This window comes from Harpegnathos saltator, unplaced genomic scaffold (genome assembly GCF_003227715.2).
Source record: "Harpegnathos saltator strain DR-91 unplaced genomic scaffold, Hsal_v8.6 scaffold210, whole genome shotgun sequence".
NCBI classification, from domain to species: domain Eukaryota; kingdom Metazoa; phylum Arthropoda; class Insecta; order Hymenoptera; family Formicidae; genus Harpegnathos; species Harpegnathos saltator.
Genome location: NW_020229996.1, coordinates 13,323 through 40,944, shown reverse-complemented (window position 1 = coordinate 40,944; position 27,622 = coordinate 13,323). Strand labels below are relative to the sequence as shown.

The 27,622-nt window shown below is 37.7% G+C and overlaps 4 protein-coding genes across 8 annotated transcripts; 2 read left to right on the top strand and 2 right to left on the bottom strand.

Annotated features, from left to right (window-relative positions):
- The first annotated feature begins 369 nt into the window (after positions 1-369).
- Positions 370-3,351, top strand: LOC105186700 (48 related 2). 2 transcript variants are annotated; one of them, XM_025298216.1, is made up of 5 exons: positions 370-879; positions 1,561-1,718; positions 1,835-1,946; positions 2,357-2,565; positions 3,118-3,351. In XM_025298216.1, exons 1-5 carry the CDS (start codon positions 773-775, stop codon positions 3,222-3,224), a joined length of 693 nt encoding a protein of 230 aa, XP_025154001.1. In that variant the 5' UTR covers positions 370-772; the 3' UTR covers positions 3,225-3,351. The 2 variants fall into 2 exon arrangements, with proteins under 2 accessions (XP_025154001.1, XP_011145390.1); XM_011147088.2 differs by having other exon boundaries at positions 375-879; positions 2,354-2,565.
- Positions 3,352-4,925: 1,574 nt separating this feature from the next.
- On the top strand, positions 4,926-9,902 carry LOC105186699 (uncharacterized). Its single transcript, XM_011147087.2, has 3 exons — positions 4,926-5,798; positions 7,330-7,621; positions 8,125-9,902. Exons 1-3 carry the CDS (start codon positions 5,209-5,211, stop codon positions 9,880-9,882), a joined length of 2,640 nt encoding a protein of 879 aa, XP_011145389.2. The 5' UTR covers positions 4,926-5,208; the 3' UTR covers positions 9,883-9,902.
- Positions 9,903-10,720: 818 nt separating this feature from the next.
- LOC105186704 (transmembrane protein 26) lies at positions 10,721-20,255 on the bottom strand. The gene is made up of 6 exons (XM_025298208.1): positions 19,463-20,255; positions 18,046-18,223; positions 13,935-14,342; positions 13,190-13,560; positions 12,311-12,637; positions 10,721-11,227 (listed from the first exon to the last, which is right to left on the bottom strand). Exons 1-6 carry the CDS (start codon positions 19,654-19,656, stop codon positions 11,182-11,184), a joined length of 1,524 nt encoding a protein of 507 aa, XP_025153993.1. The 5' UTR covers positions 19,657-20,255; the 3' UTR covers positions 10,721-11,181.
- A 173-nt stretch (positions 20,256-20,428) lies between these two features.
- LOC105186698 (tyrosine-protein phosphatase corkscrew) lies at positions 20,429-26,744 on the bottom strand. Of its 4 annotated transcripts, none has more exons than XM_011147085.3 (11): positions 26,487-26,744; positions 25,642-25,764; positions 25,072-25,266; positions 24,770-24,932; positions 24,416-24,528; positions 23,107-23,458; positions 22,160-22,375; positions 21,915-22,091; positions 21,300-21,516; positions 21,019-21,170; positions 20,429-20,930 (listed from the first exon to the last, which is right to left on the bottom strand). In XM_011147085.3, the coding sequence occupies exons 1-11, from the start codon at positions 26,498-26,500 to the stop codon at positions 20,775-20,777; spliced, it is 1,878 nt and encodes a 625-aa protein (XP_011145387.1). In that variant the 5' UTR covers positions 26,501-26,744; the 3' UTR covers positions 20,429-20,774. The 4 variants fall into 4 exon arrangements, with proteins under 4 accessions (XP_011145387.1, XP_011145388.1, XP_019698558.1 ...); XM_011147086.3 differs by having other exon boundaries at positions 22,160-22,351; XM_019842999.2 differs by lacking the exon at positions 26,487-26,744 and adding an exon at positions 25,917-26,188.
- Between the last annotated feature and the right edge of the window lie 878 nt (positions 26,745-27,622).

Below are 27,622 nucleotides of genomic sequence, written 5' to 3'. Positions count from 1 at the left end.
TTTTCGATCAAAGAACGCTCGCGATATTTCAGCGGTACTTTCGGCGAAATTGAAAAACCGCCCCGCCATTCTTCGCGAAAAAATCCACCCTCGCGTCCTTCACCGAGACGACGGCGACGAGTAAGAGAGCGAGCGAGCGAGCGAGCGAGCGAGCGAACGGTCGGTCGGTCGGTCGGTCGGTTAGTACGTAGGTAGGTGGGGGATGAATAAAATTTCTGCGGAGGTACGCGCCGGGGGCGGAGGGACGCTGATAAAATCCTCGCTATAGCGGAGACCGGCTCGCCAATCCCGTGAGCATCTGATAATCGCGCACGACGAGCGTCACGACTCACCATTGGACGCGCACCCGCCCAGGGGTTGGTATCGATCATCCCCCTCGCGAGTGAGACAACTTTTCATATATAAGGCGGCCTCCCCGGGAATACCGGTGATAGTCTGGATCTCGCGAGTTTCCCATGCGGACACCCCCGTGCGAACGAGCGACCAGCCGGGGTCGATCGGTCGATTGCGGTGAAATCGGTTCAGAGAAAGAGCCGGAGAATTTCACGAGATTTCGAAGCAAATTTTGCTGTGATTCGGTGTCGAGAGCCATTTCTGGGCTTCTGCGAGAAAGGGAAACGAGAGAAGTCGGAGAGGTAAATCAGCAGCGGAAGAGTTGAACTCCTTTACGGGCTCAGTGGGGTCGTTCGTGAATTTCGGTGGCATCTTCGGTAATTGATCTCGCGCGGCTTCTGACTACGGATGAGATCGTGAGAACCGGCGGACGCGCGTTATGGCAAATCACCATCCAGCGTACGACTTCGAAGACAGGGGTCAGAGGATCCGCCATCGGGTCGGCACCGCGTCGAGACCCGCGGACTCCACCGTCGCTTGCACTAGGTACTATTTCGTGTTATTTTCGGATCTGTCAAATCTAACGGACTGCTTTATGAAAACTATTATCTAAATGTACTGTTACGCGATTCCTTTTTATCGGGATATCTTGGATGGAAGTAACAGACTCGATAATTTCAACAAAATTGTGAAAGATTCTCGTGTTTGTTTAATGTAATGTATAAAAGGATTTTTAACTTTCGCAAAAATGAGCGATAATCACTCGTAAGCAACATCTAAAAGTGAATAATGATATTTTATATATAGTTTCGTAACATAGTCACTAAATAATCGTTGCACATAATTTTGAATCTGTACGAAATAAAATTGCTAAACTCTCTTGTTTATCTGTTTAATCCGAATCCGAAGTGGATTTTCCAAAAATATATAAATAAACATTCTTATTGCAATTGCGATGATAGTAATATGCTCAAGAAATTAGATTTGCTATAAGAAATGTATGTGTGACAGCTGTATCGTTTCGTAGTTCATTCGATCATTGATTAAATACATATTACTATTAATGTAACTTTCAACAACTGTGTACACAGTTACACAGAATTAATTTCCTCTATCTTTTTATGAGAAGAACTTCAGGTATCGCATATATTTTTACGCTTCTCATTTCCCTAATGACCTTGTATAATATTATTTGCAATATCGCACCTAACTTTCGATATTTTGTAGTACACAATATTACGTGGGCCCCAGCAGTGACATCAGCGAAGAAGATTTGGCGGAATTGCCATCATGCGTTTACGCGGGCAGGTCGACGCAACATGTCGCACACACCTCGCCACATACGCACTCTCCCTTGCATTACCACATGCCAGTTTCAACACCAGGTAAGGAATACCGAAAATCCGGATTCATCACTCAATTCAATTGTCATTCAATTCTCGCCACTGGCGAGAAACACTCAACTCGCGTTAGCCTCTTCATCGTCTGAATTCTTCCTCAGATCATAATGATACGGAAATAAATGGCGTGGAGGAGGGTTATTATCCAAACGGCAGCCCTTACAGAATTCAACGACACGCCGCCAACATTCGTGAGAGGAAACGCATGCTTAGGTAAGAAATTTTCGGAAATAACTTGCGCCATTCTTTCGTCAATGCAGTTCTCCCCCAATCAAAATCTTCCGAAAAGGACGGAAATGTAATAAAAATATAACGCAAAGTAAGCATGAAATCTGTCTAGAACTCACAGTATAATAGATCTGTATTTACATGAAATTTGCAGGATATTATTTACGAGAGAAAATAGTCCATTTTTTCGCTCTACTGCCGTATTGTAAGATTAATTAATACTTTTATCTCAGTTTAGTTCAGTTTCAGTTTTGGCAAATTATTTAATTGGCGATTAATTTAAACGTTACATCTGTTTCATTTTTTTAAGCCTTTCATTTATAATTCGCCAAATATTGTTTCCTTCAGTTTTGTTCGAGTGAGCGGGTTGTCAGTGTGATTGCAATTTTTAGCAGCATCAACTCGGCTTTCGACGAGCTCCGGGTCCACGTGCCGACGTTTCCTTACGAGAAAAGACTATCGAAGATTGATACCCTGCGTCTGGCCATTGCGTATATCGCGCTACTGCGCGAGGTCTTGGCGGCCAGACTCGACCCTTTGACATACGTCGAAAGGTGCCTTAGGGGTGAAATAAACGGCGAACGCGCCGAGTGGAACACAAGTGGTTCGTACAGTCTTATAATTCTAGAGTCTAAACTTTTCCCGTCGAAATAACAAAAAAGCGATCATCCCTCGATATTGAACCGATCGCTTCCTAATAACAGTCCGTATCCTAAATTTTCGAATTCTTAACATAATGTAACATAATGTAACGTAATTATAGTTTAAAATATAGATAACAAATGAATAGCAAATAGCAAATATGAAAAATAGCAAAAATTAAATAGAACAAATGTGAGGAATGTAATAATACAGTAAAAATAATAATGTAAACAGTAAATGGCGGAAATAAGTATCAGTTTTTTAATAAATCTTGCAACACAAACCCGTGTCCGCCGGGAGAATTTGTTTCTCAGTAATTTTCAGAAGATAAATTTTCTTATTGAATTCCGAAGTAAGAGTGTCTTCTGAAGTTCAACGAAAGAAAAATTACAATCTCTTCGCCATTGGTTATAATCACTCGATCGGTTGAAACGTGCTTCGGGATTTCGCGGATGTCCGATTTATTCAAGAATTTACAAATCAGCCGGGTAAATTGCCGCCGTCGTTGTTACAGATCTGACGGCACGTTTATCCTGGATAAACTGGGAGAATCTGGGTGTGAATCCAAACCGGCGATCTGTGCTGACCACTCTCGCGCTGACGACCGACAATATGAATTGAGCATCCACGACGAGAGACGCTCGCATGAGTCACACAACGATTCCTCTTTTCTTTGTAAATACCTTCACGCTGGAATAGAGAGAAGAAGAAGGAGAGAGAAGGAGAGAGAGAGAGAGAGAGAGAGAGAGAGAGAGAGAGAGAGAGAGAGAAAGAGAGGGGGGGGGAGTGCTAAGGACTTGTTCACAATTTTGGTTTCAATTCACGTGCAATACGAGCGACAGAGCATTGTATTCGGTATCTACATGTACGTGTAAAAAAAAAAGGACACTAGTTAGTACAATTTAGTATTTGCTTTGGAATAAAATCGATGCTGTTCGAGACCCCTGGCTATCTTTATTCTTCGCAGCAACGATCATAAGGAGAGATCATGTCGCTCAGGACAAAGAACTCTCTTGATTGTACTTTTATTAGTGTAACATTATCGCCTGCGATAATATTCATAGTCGGTTACAACGACGTTTACGTTATCAGAATCTGTCACGGTAGGATTTAAATGTATTTTAACGACTGTAATTCTCATTTAGCGAGAAACATATGTGTGAAATATATCGTATAACATAGATTCGTACTGTTGCGTACGATAGATACGAGAACCGTACGATATTGGAATGTGGTTCGATAATAAGTCGCCGAGAATTTCGTACTTTCTGTCTTTCCGAGTCAAAATCGATTTCGCATTTACTACGATATATCAAGTACACATTGTGTGAATACTTCTCACATTAGGCAACGTTGGAATATAATTGCCATTATCGCTGTGCCATGCCTCCCTTTCTTTAGTTTAAATATTTAAATTTGTTTACGTATTTAAATTTAAATGTATATTTGAAAATTAACGTTTAATTAGGCATAATTAAATAAATACGTATTACGTATTTAAATTTAACGTAATTATACATAATTATACGTATTATACGTAAACTGATGTTTACATTAGTTCGAATTAAGCACCGTTCGATCCTCCATTTCTTTTTAGTTCTATGTTTAGACGGATAAGGGAGAGGGGGGGAACATTACTTAAATTGTCATCAACGCTAATTGATGCTCTCCGGTGACGCGAAGTAAATAAACCATTCTCACGGCTTCGACGCCCATTTCCCGATTGAAACAACGAAACACTGCACCCGATACATACAACGCTCGTGACATTCTCTCCCGGGGGACACCTTCAACTGTCGATTTCTTGCCGTTAAATCGATCCACATGCGTGCGCACTCGCTCGCTCGCTCACGTTCGCGTTCGCGCTCGTGCGTGCAATCGACCGACGTGGTGAAACATTTGAAAGGTGACACTACCGTGACAGCTGACCACAGTGCTTCTGGCGAGAGCATTTCTCGTCGCTCTCGTTTCTTTGGATGTGCCACTCCATCATATCGGCCGATTGATATCGATTATCTTACTCCATTCTCTCAATATCGAGTTTTTGCGTAACTTTATTGCGCTTCAAGCGAAGATCCCGGGAATTGCCTTAACGAATCACCGTCGTCGAGGTAAATTAATTCTTCCATGCTCCTTTCCCAACAGTGAGGAACATCTTCGAAAAAAGAGAACGGCAAGGTCGACAGGCCTTCATCGAGGACGTGACGCGCAATTGTGCCAAGAAAAAACGACCGTCAAATTGTCAAGTTTGTCCTTCCAACTCGAAAAGTTTTTGATAAACGGTCTCACTCTATTATTTCACATCTCATTCTTACTTTTTCTTTCTTTCGGCGAACCGTAAATATTCAGTTTGTTCTCGACGTAGGAAAAACGTGATGGAATGTAACTATAATAAGACCAAGTTGAAAGAGAGAGAGAGAGAGAGAGTCCGAATTATATAAAAATTGACCGATTTACATAGCCTCGTCTAGACTATAGATGAAGAGAAAAGAAGTTTATGATTAAAATTAGCCGTCAGAGAGAAAAATTGATTTAATTTCGAATTTGAACTTCGATTCTAATAAAGATTCGGTAGCAAAAGAACAGACTCATAACGCTGAGAACGATGGAGGTGATGTCGCAGGATCTTATGGAGCAGTACTATGAGATCCAAGAAATCGAAGAAATCCCGAGAAGGAACGAGTCTTCGTTTGCGGAAAATTCAAACAGAGATGCCGTTGAGAACGCAGCATATTTTGCTCGTCGAGATTTGCCGTCGAGTTCAACATTGGCCGGCCGGATCCGAGAAGTACTCGACGACGAGACAGAAGTGATTCTGTTGCTGCAGGAGGAGGGATCGGCGAGATGTCGCCGTGAATATACGACGAATCAGCAGATCATCGAGCTGAGCGACAACGACTGTAAGTTGGCCCTTCGACGGCAGCTCCAAATGGCGGACGGCGTTAAACGCGAAGACGCGATCATGTCGCACGACGACGAGAACGCGGAGATGCTGCGGAAGCTGCCGCCGGATACGATCGTGATGAGGCAAGAGCAAGCGAGGCCGAATAAAGCTGAGAACAACAGCGATTATAAAGAGCTCACAACAACGGAAACCAACAGTAGCAGCAGTGGTGGCGGCAGAAGTGGTAGCTCAACTTCTGGCTGCACAGCCGCCAAAGTGAAGAGGATTCCACGCGCTGTGAGGCATAAAACGTAAGGAAATTCGTTCAAGTTAGCGATTTCTTCGTTAGAATTATATATATTAGATGTATGCAAAAGTTTTAGTCTATTTTTTCAGCCCCCTAATTATAGTAATTATTGTAATTATTTTGAATTGAATTATTTTCCCGCCGTTTTGTGCTTTTGTAAGATTGGTATTGAACTTTCTAAAAAGTGCCATTCACTGAGTCTATTTTTTCTTTTAAGAATTTTTGAACTTTGGTGTACGCTAGTGCAATAAGTTAGAATGAAAGAGAATATATCTGCTACGCTCCAACTTATTGCATTAGTTCAAAAGTCCTTCAAAAAAAGAATAGACCTATTATGATTCGTTAATGTACATAACCTTAAAAATAACAGTTGATACAATGAGCGACGAAAAATTTTATGTTTGACACTACATTCGATACGAATTCCAACAAGGAAAAAATATTGCTAAAGTAACGTGAATCCATTTGCTCCGTTCTTGGGGAAAATATTATATCCCATATTGTGTACAAATATTGGTTTCGTCGCTTTAAAGACGGCGATTTTGACGTGAGTTATCGTCTATGTTCTGAAACGTGCTACGAAAGTTTGAGATCGACAATTTAGAAGTGTTGTTGAATGTTGTTGAAAACCTGTCTCAAACACAAGTAGAATTTGCAAAACAGTTCGCAGTTGAACAAGCAAGTTCAATTTCAAGGCGATTGCATGAAATAGGAAAAATTCAGAAGTTTAGAAAATGGGTTTAGAAATGGGCAGCAAAGAAAAGACTAAAATTTTTGCATAATCTAATAATTTCATTAAAGTAAAAGTAATTTTAATAATAGCAAAATTTTGCTCTCTAAGTAGAAATAAGTTTGTAAGTAACTTATTATTAAAGATATTTTAGATAGATTAGATATATTTTTTCTCCAAAAATAATATATTAGTAATATTTTTTCTATTTTTCTCCCCCTTCCTCTCTCTCTCTCTCTCTCTCTCTCTCTCTCTCTCTCTCTCTCTCTCTCTCTCTCTCTCTCTCTCTCTCTCTCTCTATTTCTTTCTTTTTTTCTATTTTTCTAAGTTTGCTTCTTGGTGATAATTTGGCCGTTGAATGAATTTCTAATTTGGAATATCAAATAATTGGAATGATCTTGTTTCTACAATCGTTTTCTACTGACGCGAATTTTAACCACCCTAGAATGCGATAACACGTTGACTACCAAGATTGATTTGCAAAATTCTTTCCATATATACTACTCGTATCTTTTTTTGTTTTTTCTTTTTTTACATAATTGTACACAACAAACTTGATTTGTTAATGTGGATATGGAAGAAAGATTTTCATCGTCGCAAATATACGGCGCTGGTATCTCGTGGAAAAGCACTGCATCATATATGAGTGGCGCTGGTAGTATACATGTTAATGATATTTTAAGTTCTGTAATAGGCTAGACTGTGTGATAGAGGTTTGTAACGTTATTAATTTCTTGCGGCGCGATATAAACTCACCTCGGTCTAAAACTCTAGAAAATATCGTTATATGAGATAACATTGGCAGTCATGAAACGGTGGAGGTAAGACGGAATCCTATGCGGTCTAAGAAGGATGTCAACAAGGATTTGCTGCGGCCCAGACAGCGACTTCTGACGAACAGGCGAGAGGTCTGTGAGACTTATGAGGCCGGCAAACGCACGAGATCGTCTGCGGTGCCGTATATGAATACTAGGTCGGTCACCCGAAAGATGTACGCAGTGGGTGCGACTTATCAGGCACCCACTAAGCGAGATGAGACCGAATGGAAGGAATGGCCTGCGCATGGAATGCACGAAAGGCCAGTCTATCATCCTCAGGTAATATCATCTTTTCGAGCACTTTTTACTATTTTTACTATTTCTTTTGTATTCGCGTAAATTACACACGAATATACACGCACGCACATATATACATATATATATATATATATTATTCGTGAGAACAATTATCAATTTTTAGAAATTAATAATTTCATCATATGTTATAATTTTAATAATGTTCTAATGCATAATATTGTAATTTATAATATATAACGTACAGTGTATAAATTATAATTACATTTTAATATTTACATTACAATTATTTAGTACATTATAATTTATCCGTCATGTATGCACATACACATACACACCTACATACATACATACACGCACAAAATTTATATTTATGTCTCTCAACAAATCCTATTCGTGAAAATTTTTATTTCTTCAAATTTCTCAAAAAAAAAAATCATTATTTTCCCACATTCCGCAAAAAATCTCTATTAAGAAATCAATTAGCATATACTTATAAAACAACTATATGAGAATTATGTTCGCAGGCCGGTCTAGCGGTGGAGTACCTAGGAAGATACTTCGTCAGCTTTGACGGACTATCTTACTGCGAGATTATGAATGAGTCTGATGTAGATGTCGAGGTGGTCGCCGTCGATCCGCGCTATGACCGGCGACCTTCTTCAGCAGAGAAGAAACCGATGGGAAAGGTAAAGGTGCAAAGCAAGCGTTCATCGAACACTAGGAACACATGGAACACTGCTCTGTCGGCAAAAATGAACGAGTCTTTTGGTACATGCATGCATGGGAGCTTCCACTGTGTGCTCGGTTACTGTTCGCAAGTCATGACGCCATTTTATAGACAAATGACGGGAGAGAGACCGATAATGAAATTGGCAACGCCTGTAGCAACCAAGACGAACATTTCAGAGTCAATGGAGAGCACCACGACTTTTAAAGACAAAACCTTGAACATCATGAAGAACTCAGACAACTTTGCCGAGGAAACAAAGTTGCTGGAAGATTATGCCATCGCTATGGCGCAGAATACTCAAAGCAAGAACAGCACAAATAGTCGCGATAGAATTGGTGTTGCGACCGTCACGTCGTCTTCAGCGGTATATGTGTCATCAGACTCGCAGAAGTCGATCATGGAGATTGATGGCTCGAAGACCGTTCCATCGAGTAGAACAAACTTGCTGCGAAGCTTCCCGAACAGTTCTCTGGTCTTGCTGACAAGCTCAGGCACGAAGAATAGTGGCGAGGTCTGTAAGACGAAGGACATGAAAGACACATACAACTCTGCAAAGTTAGAGGATTCCTCCAGCGAGGAGACGTTATCGTCGATCTACAAGAAGCTGATATCTGTGGACAAGACAGTCGCCAATCGCGAGGTGCCTCCAGCGAAAGGTAGCTTCTACACCTTGAAGCGACAACATTCAACGAGCGGTACACGGGAATATAATCCTAAAAAAATTGTCTTCGACGCACAGCTGGAGAACATAAGGAGCCTCCCGCTTGCAAAGGAGAACAATGAAAACGGAAACAACAACAGCACAAAGATCAAACAGCCGGACAGCGGAGTGTTTGCTGGTCCCAATGTGAAGAACCGCTCATGGTGCACCAGCGAAACCTCGGAGATCGCTAGGATCTTGTCAGAATATAACAGAGGTGCGATAAGGAAGTCCGCGATACATATCTACGGCAACGCATCGAAGAATGACAAGACGAGCCTTGCAACTTCCGGTACGAAGTATTCGACGAAAGTGAATTGTTTCTGGCAGCAGGATACAATGATGGAGGAAAATTGTGATGTCTCTGAAAGCAGAAACATGGGTCTTGATCTCTCGCAAGGGAAATGGAAGAAATTGGCAACGCTGGAAAATACAAGTGACCAGATGCAGCACATCGTCGACAATGATCGAAACACATTCAACAGATTTGAAGGTTACTCGACGCCGGTAAAAAGCTACCCCGGTGTTTCGCCAAGAGATCGACATACGAATTTGGATGTTGCAAACTATGCGAGAAAGGAACCTGCCGTAGCTCATAAAGATCTCGGTAAACAGCCACGAGAGACGCTCGCAATCGATGTGAAGCCGAAAAAAGTGATCTCAAAATGTTCCAAGGAAGAGACGGAGGTCCTGAAGACAGAAGACTCCTTGCGGGAGCTGCTGGAGAATACCGCGGTGTTATATTGCGCCGCCAACGGAGTTCACCAGGACGATTTATCTAGCTACATCGATACCCTCGATAGCAAACAAAGTATTCAGTGGCTGGAGACTTATAATAACTCAATTACGTAGAAAGTCGACGGTAGAATGCCCGAGCAAAAATATTACATATAATTATATCAAATTCTATATAATTCTTCTATATAATTATATATAAATTATACATGTCATTATGTAAAATTATATATAATTATACGTATGAGATCTATATATGAATTTGCTTTTCTATATGATCACATATATAATTATATCATATGTAATTATAAATCAGCATATATGGAAGAAATGCTATTAAATTAGAAGAAGAAAACAGTTTCATCTAATTGAATCTCTTTACGTTATATATAGGTTGTTACAAACATAAGCAGTTGCTTTAATCTTATTTGTACAATAGCATTTCTCTTTCGCAGATATATATAATTTCGTGGATATATATAATTACATATGAATATATACACATATAGTCCTATAGAAATAAAATTCATATACAGTTGTATATACTTATTTTTTCTCGGGTTCTTATTTTTATTCAACGTGCGTGACGTTGCTGAATTTAAAGTTGTGTTTTGCTTTCGAGGAATATTCGTGGACGTGATAAAGTTCTTATAGAGAAATTCAGATATTTTTACGATAATTCGTTACTTCTTCTCATTCATTTCGTCACACGAATGTAAACTCTAAGAAAGAAAGAATAACATGTAGATATGATTAATATAATATAAAGTTTCAAGTACAGTTATATTTTTTGCAATATCGTAGCGTATTGCTTTTCTCTATTCATTAAAACATTTATGTTTCAAAGATTCTATAAAACAGTTCTCAATAATTCTATACATTGATTTCTTTTTTTTTCATGTTCCAACATTACGTTAGACGTTATGTTTACGTAATTGCGTAATTAATAGTTATTTTTATCAAATTACATTTAAGTTATATCCCTCTGCGGATATCGAGAGAAATTGAGAATTGCATCTTACAAAAAGAGATATTAAGAATTTCATGCAATTTGTGTATATAGATACAATATTTTACACAAATATATTTCTGATATAATTAAAGGACATATGCCTTGCGATTTTATAAGAGACAAAGCGGAGCAAAATCACACATTAATTAAAAAAATTATTCCAGTTACTCGATCCGCTGTTTTGAAAAATGTTGCTACGCGTGTTGTTACTTCGAAAGATTTAAATACCTCAGTTTATCTATATTTACGAATGATTTATGTATACGTTAATTATTACGATATAACTGTCTCATTCTCGTGGTCAGTATGATGCCGTCGTTAATCCCAGCGTGTATGAAGAAAATGCAAACGACTAGAATCGCAGAATAAACAAACAGCAATGCCATGATGCCCAGATTTCGTTGTCAGTCACTATCCTGCTGTCGCTTTCGATGCGCATATTTACGAACACTGCAAATCATCGCAAAGATGTATGAACACAATGGAAGAATGATATCATTATTTCTACACTTCTAAACATCACGAGGTTCAAGAAAAATAAATATTTATAGGACATTGACAATGTAGCATTTTCCGATTGAAAAAAATCACGATTGACAATTCGTAAAAATTTTAAAGATAATTTTTAATTTCTGAAAATAGAAAGAAGCGGTGGTGTGTAGCTAAATTCAAAAGAAAGAATAAAACATACATCTCTTCGTGATTATGTATGTATATACACGCACCTACGCACATACACAAGTACGTTATAAAAATTATTAAGCATATACAGAGTGTTTAAAGAAAGGGTCCAGGACAGGTAGTATTCACAAAATGGAGGAAAATATCCTAATAAATAAAGGTCGAGAAATTAATATTGTCAGAATTATAAACAATTATTTATTTTATTTAAATTATTTTAATCAAAACAAGTGGCTCATTCGTTTCTGGTGCTTACAAAATTTATAAAAGATTTTCTATATGTCCTCCTATTTCTACACTCGCTTCACATATTTATACTATATATTTGCGAATTCTTCCAAAAATTCCCGGCTTTGTTTTAATTATTTGACAGACATTTTATATTCTCTGAGATAATTCATCTAACATTTAAATAAAGGTCCTTTGATGAAAGATGGATTGGTCAAGGTGGACAAGTTTCATGGTTTTCTCACTCTCCTGATTTAAATCCCCTGGACTCCCTTTTTATCGGAATTTTTTAAAAACATGCTCTTCACAGATAAATGACATAGCCACTTGCTTTAATTAAAATAAATAACAATATTAATTTTTTTACCTGTGGTTTTAGGATTTTTTTCCTCTATTTTGTGAGTATTATCTATCCTTAAAACCCTAAACCATTCTTTTAAATATCCTGTATGTGTAACAATATATTAAAAAATTATTAGAAATTCTTTGGATACCTAAAATTTGCCGTATTAATTGTGACTGGTTGTGAATTTTACTTTTCTAGTTCAAAAATCATATTCGACGTTTGAAACTCTCATTGAAACAAATATTCTTCTCCATTCATACGAATCCTCTGAAATTTACCTCTTTCTCTCGGACTCTGACTCGCTGGCTTCGCTGACGGTTTTACTAGCGGTCAGCTTCTCGCTGGAAGATTCATTCTCGCTGTTGAACTTTCGATTGGAGCTCTTACCGGAATCGTCATCATGCTTATTTTTCGATGATTTTCTGTCATTTTTCTCGCTAGACTTTTTGTCGCTCCTCTTTTTGCGTTTCTCATCATCAGAAGCGCCGCGTCTCATTTCTTCTCTGTGTAATGATCTTTTTTTTCCCTCGCGCTTCTGCGATTTATTTTGCTTGCCGGAATTGCGAGAACTAGACGTTGAATAGCCAGTGTCTTGGCGACTTTTTCTGCAATAATGTATGAAAGACAGGAAAAACATAGGAGAAAATAAGATTATCGATATATCAAGATAAATAACGCTGAGAACAATTTACGATTACACAGAGAAAAAGATTACTCTATCACTAAGAAAAGCAATTATTCAATTTACTTTCCTTTTACGAACTTTCAGATAACTATTTTTAATTAATTTTAAACAACGGTTACTTTTAATAAAAATATTTTCTTCCTAACAATCTTAAGATATATTCATCATAAGTTTTAGAAAAAGTTTATCATTATGTACTCGCAAAAGAGGAATTTATTTTCTTTTCAAAACTGTTATAAAACTTATACTTTATGCAAGAAAAGCAAATCGAATTTTTGTTTTGATTTAATATTCTTGATTGAAGTATTAAATTTACTAGGATTTAGAATTGTATGTTAAATAAAATTTGATGCTTATGATGAATTTATACGATAGTTTTACGGATATATAAATTTATAAAATACTTGAAACAAATAATATATACTTGAATATAGCATATATTTTTCTCTACGTAATCGAAATCTGTGCCAACCGTTTTGAGCGAGCGATGTTCTTCGGAGACGAGTCCAATTTGTCATTCTCTTCCGTAGAATCCTCGGTTTCTGTGTAATTCGCTTCCACGTCCTTATCACGTCGTCTCTTCTGCCTTTTATCGTCTCGCGCACTCTTCACTCTCACATCCCTGTACATGTCACCTCGCGAAATAATACTGATATTCGACACCTCCATCTTACTGTACTTCTTGTTCTTTCTCTTGTTTTTGTTCTCACTCTGCACCACGTAGAGCCGGTATAATTGCAGCAGTATCACTAACGTGTTCTTACATGTGAAGAATATATTCATGTAACTAACTATTTTATAATGGATTATCAGTATAAGGCGGAACGCTAAGAACGGTCCATCCTGCAACATATCGATATCGAAATTTCGTCCAATTTTCATCAAATGCATCTTAAAACCAGTGTTCTTGAGTCAGTCAAAATAATCCTAAATTTCGTCTTAGGTCAATTTCATCTCTTTTATATTTGTGTAATGTAATTTTATTCGTCGTGGCTAATAAATACCAAAGACACATAATTTTGGAGTAACAAGCGTGCTCCTTTTATCAAAGACCACTGATTATAAGATGTAAGGTATCAGCTAAGTCAGAAAATTATTTGTTTAAAAGTAAATCAGGTCAGTCATTAAGAAATAATCTAAATGCCTTAATTTTTCCAACATTTCTTCTTAGCTTCAACATCTCTTGATACTTCCCACGTTCCCGTTCGCAAGCATACCTGAAGAATCATGTTCAGGGCGATTCCCCAGACGTCTATACTGCAGCAGCTGGTCTCCGTGCGGATCTTCTTCCTAGCGACGCTTCCGGATGACAATCGGGACTTCCTCGACTTGGTGGCAGTTAACACGACCGTGAACTGTAGCAGAGACCATGCCCAGATGCCTAAGGTCAAATATACAAGCACAGGTTCTCGCGCTATCTTGTCCTCCTTGAAGGAGTCGAAAAATTCGATAATATCGGCGGCGGTGCCAATGTAGACCAGTAAGAGTTGGCTGAGCTGGTCGCGAGTGAGATCGCCCTTAGGCAACATCCATCGACCGATTATCAAGATCAACATCAGAAACTGTTCGATCAAAGTGACCCACGTCTCCGTCGAAATCTGTATGTCCGGCAGCTGGATGTCAACCTGGAAAACCGAACACGGATTTAAAATAAGTAAGTTTATGATTGAGTTTTCATTGTTATTAATGGCTATTTTTATAACGGCATAGATATCTATTAATTAATTATATAATTAATTTTAATCCTTTTTACGTCGCTGAATAACGTTTCCAAGATGTGCTTTCGTAAGCATACATATTGTCTCTCAGTCACAAATCTGAGTCAATCTTATTATTGCGTAATAACGAAATCTTTAAAAACCTATCCTAAGATTGTTTTAAATAGGTATAAATAAAATTGTAATGTATATACTGGGTGATCCGAAATTCCCGCATTCGGAGTACAGGACATGATACCTTATGCTAAAACAAACAACTTTTTCTTTTAGCAAAATTGCATCCGACAAGTAGTTTTTGCAGGTAGGAGAGCGTGTTAAATTTAACGAATAAACACTCTTGTCTATGTAGCGCTCAGGGCCGGCGCGCGCGCCTCACTGGCGTGTACCTAGTCCGTGATTAGTAATCATAAGTAGTGTCTTTTAAGACGCTCATACAGTTCTGTTGTGATTAGTTTACGACATTTTAAGACTGTGCTTAAGACAATTTTAAATAATAAGAATCAATTATGAACAATACCGGGATTTGACCTGCTTTCGTATTTGTATTGCTTAAATAATGAAAAGTTAATAAAATAAGTACTGCCTTTATTTCTTACGTAATAAATGAATAAAATATTGTCTGGTTGCAATATTATCTGAAAATAAAGGCAAATGTAAATAGTAATATGTTTTGCGAGCTGTGAGCGTTCTATTATTTCAAATATTGCACAATTATGTGATAATTAAATAGTATCATTAAACTTAAAGATTAATTTACTGATCAAGCGTATACTAGGAGTATACATATTTATATCAGTGATTAAAAGTAAAATATTAAAGTTTTTTAACGTCTTTTAAGAGCTCTCCTTTTATTTTTTTATAATAGAAAATACAAAGAACTTATTTAAAATTCAAATTATGTGATATACTCACGTCACGGTCTACATTTACTTATTATTGCTTATTTTAGCCTTTCAATACGTACTTTCCTTACATGTTTTAATTATTGCGAGGAATATTGCTATAGCCTCAATGGTCAAGTTGGTTAAGAAAAATCATTGAGGCTATAACAATATTCCTCGCAATAATCGAAACATATAAGGAAAGTACGTACTGAAAGGCTAACATGCATAAGCAATAATAAGTAAATGTAGACCGTGATGTGAGTACATCGTACAATTTGAATTTTAGATAAGTTCTTTGTATTTTCTATTGTAAAAAAATAAAAAGAGAGTTCTTAAAAGACGTTAATTCAAATATTTTATTTTTAATCACTGTTATAAATATGTATATTCCTATGTATACGCTTGATCAGTAAATTAATCTTTAAGTTTAATGATACTATTTAATTATCACATAATTGTGCAATATTTAAAATAATAGAACGCTCACTCTACACTAGCTCGCAAAACATATTACTATTTACATTTGTCTTTATTTTCAGATAATATTGTGCAACCAGACAATATTTTATTCATTTATTACGTAAGAAATAAAGGCAGTACTTATTTTATTAACTTTTCATTATTTAAGCAATACAAATACGAAAGCAAGTCAAATCTCGGTATTGAAATCAAAATTGATTCTTATTATTTAAAATTGTCTTAAGCACAGTCTTAAAATGTCGTAAAAACTAATCACAACACAACCGTATGAGCGTCTTAAAAAACACTACTTATGATTACTACTTATGATTACTAATCACGGACTAGGTACACGCGAGTGAGGCGCGCGCGCCAGCCCTGAGCACTACATAGACAAGAGCGCTTATTCGTTAAATTTAACACGCTCTTCTGCAAAAACTACTTGTCGGACGCAATTTTGCAAAAGGATAAAGTTGTTTGTTTCAGCATAAAGTATGATGTCCTGTACTCCGAATGCGGGAATTTCGGATCACCCTGTATATAATTTCATTCTTTCCCAATATGTACGTTGATAATTGCGTCATACAAATCTGCCAAGTAAATGCCGGGTACGGAGCTTAATTAATATCCATAATTAATCTGTAGTAATTAACATTAGATTTTCCATATATAAATTAAAGATACAATTGGTTATTAAAAATATACAATTTAATTATTAAGATATAATTTTGCGAAATATGCAACTTCCCTGTGATTTATTTATTTAAACAATCTATTTGCAGTCTGCCGACAGATTCGATCAGGATTTGTTAGCAAATTTATCGATATCTGTATTTGCATTGACTCATATTTTGTCAGTAAAATCTGCCGACAGAATCTGACAGCAGATTGATGGTAGAAAGCGAGCAAGATCTACGGTAGTTCCATTTAAATACGAATGACAGACCTTGCTTGATTTCTGTCGTCAGTCTATTATCATAATCTGCCAGCAAATTTGGTTTTATTTCTGCTAGCAAGCTTTTGACAAATCTATAGCAAGTACTGTGAAAATCTGCTTTTTGTAAGGTGGAGGGGTTTACTGCTTGGGACTACTACTGTGATCAAAAACTATCCGAACTTTATTTTTAAAAATCAAAATTACAATTCAATCATCAAAATTCTTATAGTCTCCTTCAAAGTAGTCCCCATTGCTTGCAACGCACATATGCCAGCGTTTGATCCAGTCCTGGAAACATCGCTCATACGCGGCAGATGGTATGGCCTTCAATTCACGTAGCGATTTTTCTTTTATGTCCTCAATCGATTCGAAACGCTGTTCGCGAAGTGGTTTTCTTCAGTAGGAGGAATAGGAAAAAGTCGCAATGGGCCATGTCTGGTGAATACGGTGCTTGCAGAGCGACATTTGTTGAGTTTTTTGTCAGAAATTCACGCACATGTGTCGAGGTATGCGATAGTACGTTCAAGTTTTTCGGAATTCAGCGCGATGCGATCCCCCAAGCAGAAAATCATGATGACATCAAAATAACGTCAAAGTGATGAGGAAAACTAATTTTCTCATCATAATTCGGTCTTTATGCCCGTCATTTTGATGTCATTTTGTGTCATCACGATTTTTGTTCTGCCTGGGCCGTTTCATGTCCGGTACATTGGACAAAATGTGCTGGCACGATTCAAATGATATTCCAACTTCATCTGCTATCTCTCGCACAGTCAGTCGACGATTTTACCTGCACCAATTCTTTCACTTTCTCAATGTGAGCGTCATCCGTTGACGTTGATGGTCTTCCAGAGCGTGAGTCGTCTTCAACGGATTCTCGTCCTTCTTGAAACTTCTTAAACCACTCAAACGTACTTGTTTTCGACAAATAATCATCGCCATAAGCTTTTTACAACATTTTGAATGCGTTCGTAAACAAAATTTCGTTCGCAACACAAAATTTCAAGCAAATTCTTTGCTCTATATTTTTCGACATCGTAAAAATCGCCGTGCACAACAATCTTCATTGACATAAACAACTGCCACTTTCAAGCGTTGTTTGAAAGAACGCCATGATTTTTCCATCAAATGTGAAGAAATGTGTACCAACTTGAGAAAGCAAACGGATTTGATTTACACTCGCGATTTTTAAAAACTAAAGTTCGGATACTTTTTGATCACAGTAGTATATTTTCTGTCATTTATTAGAAATTATTGTGAAATGTATAAGTTGTTATTAAAATATCCTTGTCATTTATCTAGCTGGTAATCACGATGAAAAAACACGCACGCCTAGAGCTTTCTCCAGATGCTTCAAATCACCGGCTGCCAGATTGGACAGATCAAAGTTTTCTGATATATTAATACCCGACTCGCGGGACTTCAACCTCCTTTCTACTTTGTCTAACTCCAACAGCCAAATTGCGGGCACCACACTACTGAGATACAGAAAGACGGACGGGCAGAACCTGTAAGTATATGATAATTTCAATAAACAGTAAAACGTTACATGAAACATATATCTGTAAAACAATTGGTTTAATTAATACAAAGAAAGGATTATGAAAAATTTGATCATATCTGTTATTCTCTTATTTTTCGTATTTCGATTTCGTGATTTCATCAAAACGATATATGTTCCCGTTCAATCGTGAGTGGCAGCATTGTTCTCTAGTATCGAGATTACCGAGGATGTATCCTGCGTGATTGCATCCTACGATACACCTAGCAAATTGATCGATGAGTCAGGTAAGCGATACCGTGCGGAATCGGGTCACGGCTTGCTCCGGCAGCAGTCAATAATTTTTGATCCGGCTCGCGACACGAACAAAGTGGATTCTGAGTCGTCGACGCGCTCGTGTTACTAATGCTCCAATTTCCGTCTGTCAAACCGAGACGGTCTCACAACACACACACACACCCTTCCCGGAGCACCCCTTTGCACTAATCCTCGCAATGACAGTCCTGTATCTAATGCAACGTCATTGTTGTGTATAGCAATGTTCTCCATATATACTGTCGAGACTGAGCGGTGAACGTATAAAAAACAATTAGAACGATTAAAAAATATTATAACGTAATTCTCTTAATTTATATTCTCATAATTATGCCCATTTCTTTTAAATCATTCGTAATAATCTCAAAAACAAAACCATAAGAAATTAAACAATTTCAAACTGTTATGAAGGGAAAACGAAATCACACATTTCACAATTATATTTTTCGTACGGTTACGAAGCCTATTTAAATATGAAAATGATTAATCTTAAATTTGTAAATTGGAATTACAGTGATATAATAATTTACTCCTAAATTCAAGCTTTTGAAGTTGATTACCTAGACATTATTATTTCTTGTGATATTTAACAGAAGAATAGAAATAATAAAGATAATAATTTTAATTATTTCTTATTCTTTGTTTTTTGTCCTAGGATAAGTCAACAACATTGATGATAATATTATATCAATATTATAATTTTTCATTGAGAGAGAGAGAGAGAGAAAGAGAGAGAGAGAGAGAGAGAGAGAGAGAGAGAGAGAGAGAGAGAGAGAGAGAGAGAGAGAGAGAGAGAGAGAGAGAGAGAGAGAGAGAGAGAGCAAATATGTTATTATTAGTTGATATTTATTGAGTCAAGAATTGAATTTTTAATTTTGTGTGAAGGATCAGTATGTAATTCTCTGGTAAACGATGTTTGTAACTAACGTACCATTTCCATTCCTGATTCTCCTTTATAGTAAGTGTAAAGATACCCTCGAAGAACAGCAAGAGGATGGGACAGCAGAGGTACCAGAAGAGCGGATTCTTCTTGAAAGTCGTCACTTGCCAGATAGCAATGAATCCATGCGACGCGAATACCAGGCGTGTAATTATCGCTTTGATCGTTGCCAAGAACTTCGCCATAGCTATTAATTATAATTTCTCGCCCACTCGCAAATATTTTAACAAATAAGAGATCGATTTCGCGTCATTCATTCGTGTTGAATCTGCGCAACACACATTCGCGCGATTTGCAATCACGTATCGTCGTTTAAATTTATCTCGCACATTTCTGCACGCTCGTTTACTATTATAAAGAGAAAAGAATACAGGATATACGGAGATATATAATCGAGGAAGATATAAGATCGAAGGTTCGCTGAATACAGTGCGAAGGTGTCGAGTCGTCGCGAAAGGGACGTCCTGACTTCGAAAGAATACGCGCGCACGCGTAAGCGCTCCTGAAGAATGATCACCTATGTGGGTGCAGCGATCCAACTCTATATTCGTCGCGGTTACACTTTCTATATCTCCCTCCAAGGCTTGGATTTATTTCATCTCGATGCAAAAGCCGTAGTGCAAACAACTCTATGATAAAGCTAGTTTCGTTGCATTTTCTGTACGTTATTTTCTCTTACTATTTTTCTTATAAACATACAAGCAGATATGATTGCAGATAATGAATGAAATAATTGACCAATATATTCTATCGTATATGTTTATATTATACCTTTATGCTTGATTTCATTAAAAATATCTTAAAATATATTTTAAAATGACTAATTCTTTTAAAAAGAGATATCCTTAAAAAATGTGTACACATGTAGGAAAAATACAGGAAGCATATTAGGGAAGTACAAGGTGGACAAAGGGTTTTCAATGTTTCGTCGTTTACATTGAGCTACTGAACTGTGAGTCGCCGGAAGTATAGGGCTTTTCCCCTTTTTTATTTCAACTTATGTATATATTTCTATATGTATAGGTCACAATCTGTTTAAAAAAATGCGCCGTGAGTATGCTCAATAAAAATAAGTGTATTCAACATGGGCGAAACTGAATTATGTCATCGGCGAGAATAGGTTCTTGTAAGCAGGTTACGTCGTACCGAGCTAGGTTTTTTCTTCTCGTATTACTCGACAGAAAGATACAGAAGATGAGATGAAAAAGAGAAGGGAAAGAAGGAGAATGAGGGAGAGTAACGAAGCCTCTTCTTTGCTTTCCCGGATGTCCGCGGAACCGACTAAGCCGATTAGACGGAAAAATTACTTTGGCCTCAAATTATTGGTAGACGTGGACAATGTTGGAAGGGTCGGTGTACACGCAGGGGTGGAAGTCTCGCCTACGATGGCATTGGCGGAAGCGTTCGTTTCGCTCTTGTATCGAATATTGGTGTATTCTCTGCCTAGTTGAAGTGATTTCTGGAAAGACCCAAACGAGAATAGGATTCAATGACTATGAGATACTAATTTACAGAGTCAGTACGCGGCAATACAGACTCGTACTCACCTGTTCCGCCTGCATTCGCTGTGATACCGTCTCGATGTAATGCAGAACGGCGAGATAGACGAATTTGTATTGCGCCTCTGTCTGGACCATTCCCGATCTCTGTGAGCGTACTCTTTGTATCGTGCGTTGAATGTCGATCTCACAGTCCAACCCTGAATGTGATAAAATCAAGCGGTACATTTATAAACATATTTCGTAGCTTTGATTATGCATATTTGAACAGTAATTGTTTGGTTGCTATTTTATTTATTTTTAATTTCATTTTATTTCATTCCACTTACCGTGACGTTTAATTTGATCTAGAATCATATCAATGACGATAAATGTGCCAGTTCTGCCGATTCCGGCGCTGCAGTGAACGAGAATCGGCCCTATGCATGATACGCTCTGGTTGTTAGAGGCTGAGGAGGCCGCGATGGACTCTTGTCTGGCGTTTACGTCATGTAGAAAATTCAGTACGCAGCCAGGGTCCGACGGGACACCGTGATCGGGCCATGCCTATATTAATCAGGTATGCAATATTTAATTTTACTATTGAATATATTCATTAGATAAATTATCGAAGTTCTTCACATAATGTCTACAGAAAACTATTAAAAAGTTCCGCAAGAAATTCTCTATAGCGAGCGAGTCTATAGACATACATTGACTGTATAAAAAAAAAAACGCAATGGTTGCACAACCGCTCAATAAAAATTATCTGATAGCATATACTTTTAGATCTACACAACGACACTCATCTTTCAAAAGTCGATCACTATTTTATTCTATTAATTATATTCTTTGAACGTAACTAATTCTTGCATGATTAAATATAAAGAACAGATGTTTCAGTTGACAATTAGAAAATATTTTTAGAACACTCTACAAGTCGTTCGACAAATTAAAATCGTTACTTGGAAGTGGTAATGATAAATTCTTCTGGGCTCGGAAAAGTCCGGTTTGGTTCCCTGTAGTAAAAACTCGCGCAGGGTATAATCAGCGGTTGAGGTTTGCGACATGGCGCGCACTTTCCATTCATCATTGTATTCGGCGATTTCGTTTTCTTCCGGCCAGTAACGCGCGCACTTGTTCTAAAAAATCATGTCCCATTAGATCCTCATTTGTCAGCACAACAGTACTTACAGTACACAGCGCACACCTTTCCTCTCTCCATCTCTTTCGTGGTCATGACAATCACCCGAGTATTTTCTTGATAGACCATGTGCCAAAAATCTCCGATGGTGTTCGGGAGACAGCCTTGCGTCGCTATATAGTATTTGCCGAGCGGCGCAACTTCGTTGCCGCCAACAGTGCCAATAGTGGTAGTACTTGTCCCATCACCTTCTTCATTCTGCAAAAGAATTTTACCCTCCACCTGACAACGGTATATATTAAATAAATTTGTGACAATATATTAGTGGTCACGAGACCATCGAATGCAATTTTCGGATTCTAGCAACAATCCGCAATTCTCAGTGATTGTTCTTAACAAAAACATCGAGTTGTCTAAGCTGATTTGAAATTTAGCTACAATTTTTTGAAGTTTCTGACTACTCGCCGCGGTCATCCTGATTTATGAAACGAGAAAATACGCGTTCAGAATTTTTGCAAAATACATCTAAATAAAAAGAAATATATATATTTACAAAATAACAATTGTAATCGATTAAGTTCAAGAAGTTTCCTTTTGCTCTATTAATAATATTTATTAATAAATAATTGTAATAAAATTAATATAACAAATCATGGAAAAAATAGATTAAAAAACTCAATTGCGTGTCACGTTAATTCTATGGCAATTTTTTTACGGTTGTTAGAGCAAGAGAGGAAAGTATCCAAACTATTTTACAAATCTGCTCGATCGATTGCGAGTAACACTTTTGAATATATTTTTTGTTTCATCGCATTTTGTGGATATTTTGAACATATACTTTCTTGCTTTTAATGTTATCGATCAAGAGATTCACAGCGAGTAGCCTCGAGTCTTAAATATAAATCCATGTCCACGAGATGTTAAAAGTTTTTTTTAAATTGATAAAAGAAAAAAACTGCGTTCACGAGGATATTCGACGATTCTGTGATTCGCAACACTGTAAGAGACTTTACCCTTATATAATTAGCGTTAATATAATCAGCTCCAGGGATGTTTGGATCCACATCTTTCAATCGCACCCTCGTGTGATCGAATGGTAAAATGTTCTTGTAACGATTCTTCGAGCGATTCTCACTCCGTAAACCTTCCTTTCTCGAAAAAAGATGTCGACACTCCACTTGTTGAAGTGACTCGAATTCCTCCCAGAAGCCAGCTTTACCTTTACCACGGCCTGCACCACTTTCATCACTTCCACTAGCGCCGTTCCAACATAACCAGCCGTTTGAACAGCCATTCTCTTTGTGTAATTGTCTCACCCTGCTTTCAATATCACTGGCGTTAATGCGCGTCGCATTAAACGGTTGTCTGCAAATGAACAATAACATTTGTTACATTATGTATTATCGACAGATTCCTTGTTAGTGTGATACATTTCGTGCCTTATCGTGTTAATATTGTCAGTTCTCATTTTGTTTCTTAAAATTTCCATCATGATCTATGAATAATAACGTTTCATAGCGCGCTAATCTTCTTTCGGGAATCCTCAAAACAGCCTTTTAAATCCGGAAGAGTATCCATTGAGACTGATTATCCGCAAATGTTATTTGGCATCCGTAAGCACGTTCAATGATTGTGCAACAATTCGTTTTATATTAATAACTTCGACTGAGGATAAATTACAAGAAATCGGTCGAAATGTATTGACTTTATTGATCTGTAGCTGCATGTATTTTATATTGTAAAAATTATATTGTTAAAATGGAAACAACTACTTAAGTCTTATGTCGCTAAAGTAGACATTAAATCTTATATTATTAAGTAGATAGTATATCTAAGTAGATAGTATATCTACTTAAATTTGTAATCGACTCTTATTATCGTTAATATATTCATTTGTTTTTAATTTTGATCAACCTTATATTATCACTTGATTAATTATGTGTTTATTATATCTTACAATTTAGAGCTTGAGATGCATGCAAAGCAATACGAAAGCGATTACGAAAGAACGAAATGTAATGAAAAGTTTGAGCGAGCTTTTCAATAGAACGTACAGAATATTTTGATTTATTAGAATTGAAAAAAATGTGGGAGAAAGAGAAAGAAAGAAAGAAAGAAAGAAAGAAAGAAAGAAAGAAAGAAAGAAAGAAAGAAAGAAAGAAAGAAAGAAAGAGCGAGAGCGAGAGAGAGCGAGAGAGAGAGGGGGGGAGGGGGAGAGAGAGAGAGAGAGAGAGAGAGAGAGAGAGAGAGAGAGAGAGAGAGAGAGAGAGAGAGAGAGAGAGAGAGAGAAAGAATTGGGGGAGAGAAAAGTTAAAATCTTACCGAAGATGAACGACGCTGCCACTAGTTTCGACCATTGGATTTCGCTTATAATACTCTATCAGATCACTCAGACTGTCGAACTTGTGACCACCACCTACGTCGTATCTGTTGTCCTACAATGTTAATTGGTCCGTTTACAATAAAAAAAGTATCTCTAATTTCGCCGATTGCTACTGTTACAGCAACAAAGTTATATATATATATATAGAGACTAAGATCTGTTCCGTTTCGTTACGTGGCAAACACTCGAACTGTCGATTCACAAATAAGTGAATCTCGCCTTTGACTTTCTATCGGGCTTTAGATACGATCTTAATGTACGTCGGACGTTACATATATGGTGTAATTAACCACCTGAAATCGTATCATAACATGCGTGACGCGATCGTCGGTGCGTACGGACAGCACGAAGTCGCCGGGTTTACTTTGGGACTCGCGCACCAAGAAGGATCCATTTTTGCCGCGTTCCAGCATCAACCGTTCCGCCTCTTTAGCCGACAAATGGCCGTGGAACCACCTTCAGTCACATCTTACTATTAGCACGCGTCCGATGTATTTGCACTTGGGATTGGTTAACAGTGTGACCGTGCCGAGTCGAACAACTGATATTACGCAAAAAAACGAAACATGCAAATACAAGAATACAAGGCGCGTACCTTTCAGTCGTGGGATCAGCGCAATTGAGGGGATACTTGAGCTCGATAATTTCTCCATTCTTCTCGCGTAATTGCCCACCGTTTTCCATATAAAATTGTACCAGTTCGGAAAGTGTGGCGAATTTCTCACCACCGTATAGATCGTAGAAGTCTCCTGTATTTTGTATTTTAATATGAGTCACTTCACCATTCCGTCTGAGGATAAGACGAAGGTATCCAATGTTACGTATTGGTGTATTTGTATGATTTTTATCTTTATTATGATGTATATATATATATATATATGTGTGTATAAGTGTGTATATCTATAACTTGTATGATAAAAAATTATAATTTGTATGATAAAAAAATGCAAAAGTAAGAATGTGAGAATGAGAAAGAGGAGGAAGAAGAGAGAAGTGAAGAGAGAAGTGAAGAGAGAAGTGAAGAGAGAAGTGGAGAGAGAGAGAGAGAGAGAGAGAGAGAGAGAGAGAGAGAGAGAGAGAGAGAGAGAGAGAGAGAGAGAGAGAGAGAGGGAGAGAGAGGAGAGAGAGAGAGGAGAAAGAAAAAGAAGTTAACATTTATATTCACCTGACAGACAATGTAAAGTCACCAGGATTTGAAGAGCTTGGACGTGCTAAAAATGAACTGTCATATCCTCGTTCCATTAATAGACGTTCAGCTTCTAAACCTGTAATATTAGGGTGGAACCATCTGCAATAGAAATATGAATTATATATTACTCAATTCACAATTAATTTCAAAGTTATATACAAATTCCAAATACTCAATACTTTTATTTTAAACCCAAAAACAATACTTTACATATCAGCAATACTTTGTATATCAGCAAGTGGTTACTCAACTGCAAATATACAAGAGTCTCAATTCTCAGAGAGTAAGTCAAAGTAATGATCAAAAATTACTCAAAGATCATTGAAAGTAGTCAAACTGTAACCAATGAGCAATTGCAGGACATCAGTTGCAACCAGTTGGAGTAATAGCAAGGAGGCAGCGTCATACCAAAAATGGTAATAAGCGCACAAATGCCGCTCCCTACACACACCAGCGAACGATGACGATTCATTCGCGAACACACTCGCTCGTTCGCATACAAAATGTGACGGACGCGTTTTGCTCCGTTTGCCAATTAGCATGCATACGAAGAAGCAAGTGAGCGAGCCGTAAAGGCCGCGCAACGGACGCGCATCAACGTCCGCGCGTCAATCCTGTCGAAAAGCAAACTATTCGCGCGCACGAATCTCATCGCACGTCGAATTACGCGCGGTTTTCACCAATGAACAACGGGATAAAGATTCGCACCCTGAAGATCAATGAAAAAAACTACGAAACGAAGGCGAAATTGTAGCAAATCCGACGACGGCGCGACGCCGATATCGCGTGTGTCTCTCAGCGGGATGAGAGACGTGCCTCACCTGCGAGATGCCATGACGCGGCTGTCCCAACAGCTCTTTTACGACCACCAGCTGCCCATTAATAATTCATAACGGCTCGTTAAGGCGCCCTCGAGCTGGCGCGCGCGATCCGCCGGAGCTTGTGTGCGGCCGCGACACTTTTTGATCGAGCGTCAGGTCGAGGACGATACCACCACTGTCGTCTTTGACATATCCAACTCGCGCGAAAACAAAAAGGCGATCCTCGCTTGCTGCGACCTGAGAATGCGCCATGCCATGGAATAAGCGGTGTGTCCAAGACGTCAAACTGAGACTACCTGTTCGCGCTCGAGCGACGACGTATGTCTAGTTTCCACTATAGCTGTGTTCTGAAATTCACTGCCAGTGCTAGAAATACATGGGGTGTTTACGATATTGGGTGTTTACCAGGACGTAACAATATATGAACGGAGCATAGAGCTGCGGGAGTGGTCTATAAAGGGTGAGGGGAAAGAAATGTCTATTGTAACGGATATGAGAGACCTACGGCCGGTATTCATAGTCAGGTCTTATATTTAAGACCGCTTTAAGTTCATCTTCAGATACTTTGTAGCCAATGAAATAATTTGTACAGCATCTGAAGATGAATTTGAGACGGTCTTAAATATAAGATCCGACTATGAATACCGACCATAGTCATAGTATATCTAGACTGCGTGTTCGAGGAGTGGGAGTATAGTTCACGTAGAAAAGGATATACTCTGTTTTTACCACAGACTTCTATATACTACTAGATTGCTAATTCCCCGGTCAGAAGTGAAGCAAATTTTGGCGGCCATTGTTATCTGGCAATTTATATATCCTGTGCTCCGATAGTGAAGTAGTACGAATTAATTGGGTGCTTTTAATATATCTATTTAATAAAATTATGGATAAAGTACAGAGAGTGTAATGGTAATATAATATATATATACATAATATTAGTCATATATGTCAAAATGTTATATTTGTATAATATTATAATAGTAATGTAAAATAAAATACAAATTCATATAATGCTTTGTGTTTATTATGTAAAAAATAATGAATACAATATACACTATAACATATTACATTCCCTTAATATATATTCTATTCTATAATACATTCAATTTGCAAACATAAATAAAACATAAATA

What these genes read in the sequence shown, in the direction of transcription:
- LOC105186704 (XM_025298208.1), bottom strand. Translation starts at nt 19,656, where the DNA reads ATGGCGAAGTTCTTGGCAACGATCAAAGCGATAATTACACGCCTGGTA. An exon ending in GAGAATCAGGAATGGAAATG is followed by an intron (nt 18,224 to 19,462) that starts GTACGTTAGTTA and finishes ATATACTTACAG; the next exon opens with GTTCTGCCCGTCCGTCTTTC. An exon ending in ATCTGGAGAAAGCTCTAGGC is followed by an intron (nt 14,343 to 18,045) that starts GTGCGTGTTTTT and finishes TCGGTTTTCCAG; the next exon opens with GTTGACATCCAGCTGCCGGA.
- LOC105186699 (XM_011147087.2), top strand. Translation starts at nt 5,209, where the DNA reads ATGGAGGTGATGTCGCAGGATCTTATGGAGCAGTACTATGAGATCCAA. An exon ending in CGCGCTGTGAGGCATAAAAC is followed by an intron (nt 5,799 to 7,329) that starts GTAAGGAAATTC and finishes TAACATTGGCAG; the next exon opens with TCATGAAACGGTGGAGGTAA. An exon ending in GGCCAGTCTATCATCCTCAG is followed by an intron (nt 7,622 to 8,124) that starts GTAATATCATCT and finishes TTATGTTCGCAG; the next exon opens with GCCGGTCTAGCGGTGGAGTA.
- LOC105186698 (XM_011147085.3), bottom strand. An exon ending in GGCAGCGTCGTTCATCTTCG is followed by an intron (nt 23,459 to 24,415) that starts GTAAGATTTTAA and finishes GTTCATTTGCAG; the next exon opens with ACAACCGTTTAATGCGACGC. An exon ending in AAGAGATGGAGAGAGGAAAG is followed by an intron (nt 22,092 to 22,159) that starts GTGTGCGCTGTG and finishes ATGATTTTTTAG; the next exon opens with AACAAGTGCGCGCGTTACTG.
- LOC105186700 (XM_011147088.2), top strand. Translation starts at nt 773, where the DNA reads ATGGCAAATCACCATCCAGCGTACGACTTCGAAGACAGGGGTCAGAGG. An exon ending in GAGAGGAAACGCATGCTTAG is followed by an intron (nt 1,947 to 2,353) that starts GTAAGAAATTTT and finishes TGCAATTTTTAG; the next exon opens with CAGCATCAACTCGGCTTTCG. An exon ending in CGCCGAGTGGAACACAAGTG is followed by an intron (nt 2,566 to 3,117) that starts GTTCGTACAGTC and finishes TCGTTGTTACAG; the next exon opens with ATCTGACGGCACGTTTATCC.